We start from the raw sequence: 7,559 nt of genomic DNA, 5'->3' as shown, positions 1-7,559 counted from the left end.
AACTTCTCGGTGTTGGATCGGTTCTGCCGTCACTGACAGGTTATATTTTAGGATTAAGGCTTCAGTAAATACTCCTGTGGCGTGAACCAAACGCAGACATGCATCTGATCTTATCTGCAGTTGTTAGTTTAGGAGAAAGCAGAACTTGAGGGGTTTGAAGACCTTCAGGATTTAGGAGACAAAGATCTAAAAAGCGGATTAAGACACGTTTCTGTTGTCAGCTTCAGGGAAAAAGCTGCACCTACAGCTGACAGGGATGTAATCCTAGTAAACTAGAGAGAATTGTCAGGATTTCAATCAGTCTAATCGTGATTTATGTTCTGCAGCAGTAATGACTGACATGAGCATGAAATAGACGTTAGACAAAGGAAACGGTGGAGCTGAAGCTGCGTTTTTGTTTCCTTCCAGACGTTTCTTTTTCTCGTCTGCTGTTCCTGAGCGGACCGTAGAAGTCGACGGGTGATGTCAGAGAGGATCCGTCCAGGTATATACTATCGGTCTGTGCCTGTTCCTAAAACAGGGATTCAAATAAAAACCCCACTCACCCTTCATCCATTCAAAGATCGAATCACTTTAAACCGACGTCTGATTGGATGAAACAAGAAAACGTGTCAGAGACAAAAGAGAAAGGAAGAAAGAGGACAAATATTACCAACATCAGCAGACTTTATGTGAATATGAAATACAAATGTAATCAACTGCAGAAATCGATGCTTTCAAAAATGACCCTAAAAAATAATATTTAACAACTTTGTTGCAGATTTAGTGTGGAAGGTTTTAATGAAAGAAACCTAAAAGATCTTGGTTGCCGGTTGAATTCCTTCAGGACTCAGGGCTTCGGTTCTCTGCATGTCGTGAGAGCAGACGCTCCACAGTCTGTTGGTTGGCGTGGAAACACGTTTCAAACCTTCTCAACAGACATACCTGCCTGGGTTTGGTTAGTAATCAGCGTAAAACATCGTTTGTCGGGGAAGTTCTGCCGGAAATGAGCTGGAAAGATCTTAAAGTCAGAGTTTGATTGAAACCTGGAGAATCAGGTTTGTGTTGTGTTTCATCTGCGTTTTGTGCGACTAAGCAGAAATGTGTGTTGGTAGGTTCTCAGCAGAGGCCGGTCTTGGCGGGTCGAGCTTGTGGGTTCTGCTGAGCGGAAACTTTCCCGCTCTGCTCAGCAAGGTGAGCCCAGCCTGAGCGTGAGAACCAGGTCAGGCTTCTGAGGCAGAGGAGGAGAGGGATGATGGAGAGATGAGGAGAAAGGAAGCAAAGAAATGCTGTGCAGACGTAAAGAAACGTGAACATGAAGGATTGGGAGTCACGCTGCTCGTTCAACGCATCATCCAACCGCCTTGATGCTTTTGTTCCGTCATTACTCGCAGCTTTAAAACGCCACAGATTTCTTCAGGCTAATCTCTTCCTCTCTTGTGCAGCTCGGATAACCCCTGTTCTGTCCTAGGCACTTTAGCATTGGGAGTGGGGTCATCTAGACCCACTAGACAGTGCTCTGAACCTTTTTTCTTCAATGATTTGTGATCTTCACTGGTGTCCATGGATTACATGAAATCTTTCCACCTTTATCCACCTTTGTCATGGTAGGGAGAACACCTCAATGGAAGGGGGGGGGGGTAATCTAAGACAGCACAAGGGCTAGACTAGACTAGATTAGATCAGACTAGATTGGGCCTCCCTGCCCATAGACCCTCCTTCGTGGTGAAAAAAACGGATTCCGAAAAAACTGAGACTCTGAGACTCTTTGGTTTGACTCTGTGGAATCGAACTCACGGTCTTGGGGTGGACACCTGTTTCCTTGGCCAGTGAGCTGTTCTGACAGCCAGATTTGCCACAAGGAACAATTATGGCTGTCCTTTATTTCCTGCTGAGAGTATAAGTTTGTCTATGGAGGAAATGGTTGAAGATCTTCATCCTTCATATGAAGAGGAGCCAGCTGACCCATGAAAGACTCCGCCCCCTTTCCTCAGAGTCAAACTTTGTTCATGACGAGTTTCTGAATATCACGACCTCCAGCATTTGTTGACAGACTTTGTCTTCAAACTGGATCCTTAAACCTCTGAACATTTCACACAGAAACAGAAGAAAGTCTTCATTTCAAAGACAGATGGTGGTTTATCCTTTATTAAATAGTAATAACATTAAAAAAAGAACTTTTTTCTGTACAAAGTCTACAAACGTCAGATGGAATGACCAGGCCAGCGCCTGGACGTGTCTCTGTGCATAAATGTCCCTCTCTGTGTTTAATACTGTCTGAAGCTACAGAGCGCAGCGGAGACGCCGCAGACGGCGAGCGTTCCAGGGGCACGCCGCTGGTGCGTCGCAGACATCAACAGGATAAGAGCTCCAAGGCACTTGGAAAACCGTCCAGAGGAAATGTTTCCTCCTCACAACAAAGGTTCGGATGAGTGTTTGCTCTGTGGGGGGTGGGGGGTGTACCTGCTCTGTGATCCTCCTGCGGTCTGAGGATCATGTGACCTGCAGAGGAGGTGTCATCCTCTGCTGGGTTGGGGGTTCTGATCCGGTCTGATGACATTTCTTTGTTTGAAACACTGGCATTTTAAACAAAGCCTTGTCACTCATTCTATGGCCTGACCCTCTCCTCTCTGTTTAACTAATCTAAGTGGCATTGACCCCCCCACAGAGGGACACTTGGGGGGGGGGGGGGGCATCAAACTGGCCCTGAAACGCTGGATTTGAGGATTTATCATGTTTTGTCTCACTTTGCTTCGTCCTTTCATCCCTTCCAGACTTTCCGTCTGTCTAATCTTTCTACCTTTTTATGTTTCCAGAAACCTTTCAGGGTATTTTTGGAATTAGTCAGCCAACCTGAACACTACTCTGATTACAGGCCATGGAATCTGATTACTCCTCAGTCTTTGTCCTCTCCCTGCGTTGGATGATAGAAGTGCAATTTTCACCACTTTTGGTGATTATTTTTGATAGAAACTGGACCAATTATGGGGCTTCCTGTCAGTTTTCCTCAGTGTTGGGGGGTCTGACAGGCTGCTGCACAAACGTCACAGGGGGTTGGTGGTGGTGGATGGGGGGGGGTCTGGTCTAAGGTGCAAGGCTGAGGGCCGTGTCTGTGTTGGCGTGTCTGTGTTGGCGTGTCTGTGTTGGCGTGTCTGTGTTGCGTGTCTGTGTTGCGTGTCTGTGTTGCGTGTCTGTGTTGCGTGTCTGTGTTGGCGTGTCTGTGTTGCGTGTCTGTGTTGGCGTGTCTGTGTTGCGTGTCTGTGTTGCGTGTCGGTGTTGCGTGTCTGTGTTGCGTGTCTGTGTTGCGTGTCTGTGTTGGCGTGTCTGTGTTGCGTGTCTGTGTTGGCGTGTCTGTGTTGGCGTGTCTGTGTTGCGTGTCTGTGTTGCGTGTCGGTGTTGCGTGTCTGTGTTGCGTGTCTGTGTTGCGTGTCTGTGTTGCGTGTCTGTGTTGCGTGTCTGTGTTGGTGTGTCTGTGTTGGCGTGTCTGTGTTGGCGTGTCTGTGTTGCGTGTCTGTGTTGCGTGTCTGTGTTGCGTGTCTGTGTTGCGTGTCTGTGTTGCGTGTCTGTGTTGCGTGTCTGTGTTGGCGTGTCTGTGTTGCGTGTCTGTGTTGCGTGTCTGTGTTGCGTGTCTGTGTTGGCGTGTCTGTGTTGCGTGTCTGTGTTGGCGTGTCTGTGTTGCGTGTCTGTGTTGCGTGTCTGTGTTGGTGTGTCTGTGTTGGCGTGTCTGTGTTGCGTGTCTGTGTTGCGTGTCTGTGTTGCGTGTCTGTGTTGGCGTGTCTGTGTTTCGTGTCTGTGTTGCGTGTCGGTGTTGCGTGTCTGTGTTGCGTGTCTGCGTTGGCGTGTCTGCGTTGCGTGTCTGTGTTGCGTGTCTGTGTTGCGTGTCTGTGTTGCGTGTCTGTGTTGCGTGTCTGTGTTGGCGTGTCTGTGTTGCGTGTCTGTGTTGGCGTGTCTGTGTTGCGTGTCGGTGTTGCGTGTCTGTGTTGCGTGTCTGCGTTGCGTGTCTGTGTTGCGTGTCTGTGTTGCGTGTCTGTGTTGCGTGTCTGTGTTGGCGTGTCTGTGTTGCGTGTCGGTGTTGCGTGTCTGTGTTGCGTGTCTGCGTTGGCGTGTCTGTGTTTCGTGTCTGTGTTGCGTGTCTGTGTTGCGTGTCGGTGTTGCGTGTCTGTGTTGCGTGTCTGTGTTGCGTGTCTGTGTTGCGTGTCGGTGTTGCGTGTCTGTGTTGGCGTGTCTGTGTTTCGTGTCTGTGTTGCGTGTCTGTGTTGGCGTGTCTGTGTTGCGTGTCTGTGTTGCGTGTCTGTGTTGGCGTGTCTGTGTTGCGTGTCTGTGTTGCGTGTCGGTGTTGCGTGTCTGTGTTGGCGTGTCTGTGTTTCGTGTCTGTGTTGCGTGTCTGTGTTGGCGTGTCTGTGTTGCGTGTCTGTGTTGCGTGTCGGTGTTGCGTGTCTGTGTTGCGTGTCTGCGTTGGCGTGTCTGCGTTGCGTGTCTGTGTTGCGTGTCTGTGTTGGTGTGTCTGTGTTGGCGTGTCTGCGTTGCGTGTCTGTGTTGCGTGTCTGTGTTGGTGTGTCTGTGTTGGCGTGTCTGTGTTGCGTGTCTGTGTTGCGTGTCTGTGTTGGCGTGTCTGTGTTGCGTGTCTGTGTTGGCGTGTCTGTGTTGCGTGTCTGTGTTGCGTGTCTGTGTTGGCGTGTCTGTGTTGCGTGTCTGTGTTGCGTGTCTGCACGTCTCGGTCTCCGGCAGCACTGGCCTCTGGGATGGCTGTCCTCCATTAGACACCGTAGTTCACTTAAGGCTAGATTCTGTGTCCAAAAGGTGACAAGACCGTTTTTATTCCGCTGCTTCATTTGGAACTGGCTTTGTTTTCAGCGGGGGGGGGGCACATCCATCGCTCTGCCCCCACCCTGCCTCCTCCAGCACCGGCTGAGCACACAGCTTTTTGGCAATCCATAGGTTGCACTAAAACAATCACTGATATAGTTTGACACAGTGTCTGTCCATCATACAGTCTGGAAAGCAAAAAAATAGATATATATTTATATGTTTACCAAAAACCAAACTGTAGAATACTGAATCTAAAGTACGACTCCATAACAGCATATTAGATTTTCATAAACCTCTGCTTCTGTTACTTTCCCTAAGAACGATAATCTGTCATGAGATCGAGCAAACTAGAAGTGAAGAGACGGTTCAGACCACAACAGGAAAAGAAAGTCTAGAAACTGAAAACAGAGCTCCACCAAGCGCTTTTACCCAAACAGCACCGAAACAGTCACCATCACTGCTCTATGCCACTTTCACGAAGCGCAGAACCAAGGCGGGAAAATGGACAACGCACAGAATCCATAAAGAAAGAAACCAAAAGGAAAATGTTCTCCTTCCTCCTCCATCTCCAGCTGTCTGAGACCAGCGTTCCAGTGATATGTTGGATTTCAGTTCAAGTCCCGCATGAAGAAGCGGAGCGGCGGGAAGCCGGTCCTGCAGACGCTTCCAGGGTTCCTTAGAGGAACGTTCCTCCAGCGTTCGAGCTCCAAATGGTCCGGAGGTTCAGCGGCTGCAGGCTCCAGTGTTCTGTCCTTTAAATGCATTTTTCATTCCTTCATTCACAGGCTTCCAGAGTTGAGCAGGCTCTCTGTTGCAGGCAGAGGATCAGGGCTGGGGCTCCACACTGTGCTCCCCCCACGAGACATCGGGGAGGAGTTGGAGGGGGGGGGGGGGGGTCAGAGGTGAAATTACAAAACGTTCTGGGTCTCTGCAGAAGGTCCCCTGCCCTCACGCCTCCGAGCAGCACCTCTGCTGGTTGATCTTCACCTTGTGCTTGATCCCGTCGTACAGCTCAAAGTTGTAGTTCTCCAGCGTGGTGGAGGAGCGGGACGACAGGCCGCCGTAGGAGCAGGTGCAGTACAGCAGCAGGCCGGCGCACACGGCGCCCAGCAGGACGCCCAGCGAGCTCATCACGATGATGGTGAGGAGGATGGGGTCCAGCGTGTACAGCCAGGCGTTGTCCTTCTCCGACACCAGCGTGACAGAGGACGGGTCCACCGCGGAGGACGGCGTGGAGAAAGACAAGGGCCAGCCCGGGAGGACGAAGCCTGGAGACACCAGACCAGGTTTCAGGTTAAAACGTTTGGGGCGGGGCTTCTCAAAGCTTTTGTAGCTGAGGGCCAAATTAGGAACTCGACATTAGACTGGGGGCCAATTTTGGTGAAAAAAATGGATAAACAGAAAAAGTTGCTTTTAATAACTTTGATGACCAAGTGTCATTTGTACAGTTAACCCTTGTGCTATCCAAGGCAAGGGTCATCTAGACCCACTAGACAGTGCTCTGAACCTTTTTTCTCCAATGATTTGTGATCTTCACTGGTGTCCATGGATTACATGAAATCTTTCCACCTTTATCCACCTTTGTCATGGTAGGGAGAACACGTCAATGGAAGGGGGGGTCATCTAAGATAGCACAAGGGTTAACCAGGCCCTCCATATGTTTTCCAGAGGTTGTTGCCCAGATCTTCTACTCGTCTAGTATTTGTATCATTTTACAGACTTTCTGTTGCTCTGGACAAACAGTGTCAGCTACTTTCTGAATACATTCTTTTGCCATCTCCCCGTTACTGAAGAGTTTGCTACACCGGGCCGTTTCCAAAGTCACAACAGAGCTACTAGCTTCAGTCCCAGCGTCGCTGGATTCAGACATTCCTGTAAACATCTGCTGTGCAGCATCGCCTCGCTGTAGTGTTGGAGCTCATTGTTGTTTTCCTCAACGGTAAATTTGTCATAGTTTTTATGATTTGTAACATAGTGATGATTTCTATTGATTTCTTTGAGCATTGCATTTACCTGCTTGCAAATAAGGCACATGCCTTCACCCATGAGGTACGACAAAGTAAACATTTGTCCACTTAGCTAGAAAACGCCTTTTCTCCTCGCCAACACAGCGTTGTTCCTCATAGGAACCTGCTCTGGCTCCCTTTAATTGAGGGCCATAAGAAATCTTCCCGCGGGCCGCCATTGGCCCACGGGCGCACTTTGAGAACCCCTGGTTTAGGGTCACGGTGCAGCAGGGGGGCGTGGCCTCCTTTTAGACTGGCGGTCTGCAACCATCAACACTTAAAGATGCATTCAGGTCCGTTTCTCACAAACAACAGGAGCCAGAAAGATAAAACACTGACATCAGTTAACTGTTGTTTTTTGGCATAAATGAAACACATTTATAGAGAAAATTGCCTTTTTTTCCAAATATGACATAGTTTGTATCCTTTCAAAATAAAAGTCCCCCTCCACCACATAGAGGCATCTCCCTGCAGCAGCGGTTGTTGGGAGAAGCTTCTGTGTGAGTTTTTATTCATAAACTCCTAAATCTGCCGACCAGAACGCATGTGAACCTTTCTGCTTTTGGTACCGGCCCTGGAGTTCCATCGATGGTACCGCAGACATGAGGCGGGGCTGAAACGGACCGCTCTGCCTGAAGGAAGCTGTCTGCATCACTTTGCATTGAAACACGGGAGAGGAGGAGAGGAACACGCTGAGATGCTCCTGCCAGCTCCTCTGCTCCTCCATGGGGAGACCCGTCTGTCAGAGGCTGTGGTGGAGCGTCA

The 7,559-nt window shown here is 49.4% G+C and overlaps 1 protein-coding gene across 2 annotated transcripts in view; it reads right to left on the bottom strand.

Moving 5' to 3' along the window:
• Positions 1–4,876: 4,876 nt before the first annotated feature.
• LOC101172397 (neuropilin-2) overlaps positions 4,877–7,559 on the bottom strand; it is a 91,865-nt gene continuing 89,182 nt past the window's right edge. For both annotated transcript variants that reach the window (XM_011473641.3, XM_011473642.3), the window contains one exon: positions 4,877–6,056. In XM_011473641.3, coding sequence (XP_011471943.1) covers positions 5,737–6,056 — 320 coding nt within the window. In that variant the 3' untranslated portion in view covers positions 4,877–5,736. The remainder of the gene's footprint in view (positions 6,057–7,559) is intronic.

This window comes from Oryzias latipes, chromosome 21 (assembly GCF_002234675.1).
Source record: "Oryzias latipes chromosome 21, ASM223467v1".
In the NCBI taxonomy this organism is placed as follows: domain Eukaryota; kingdom Metazoa; phylum Chordata; class Actinopteri; order Beloniformes; family Adrianichthyidae; genus Oryzias; species Oryzias latipes.
Note: the sequence above shows the minus strand (reverse complement) of the source record. Positions and strands in the feature narration are given on the sequence as shown.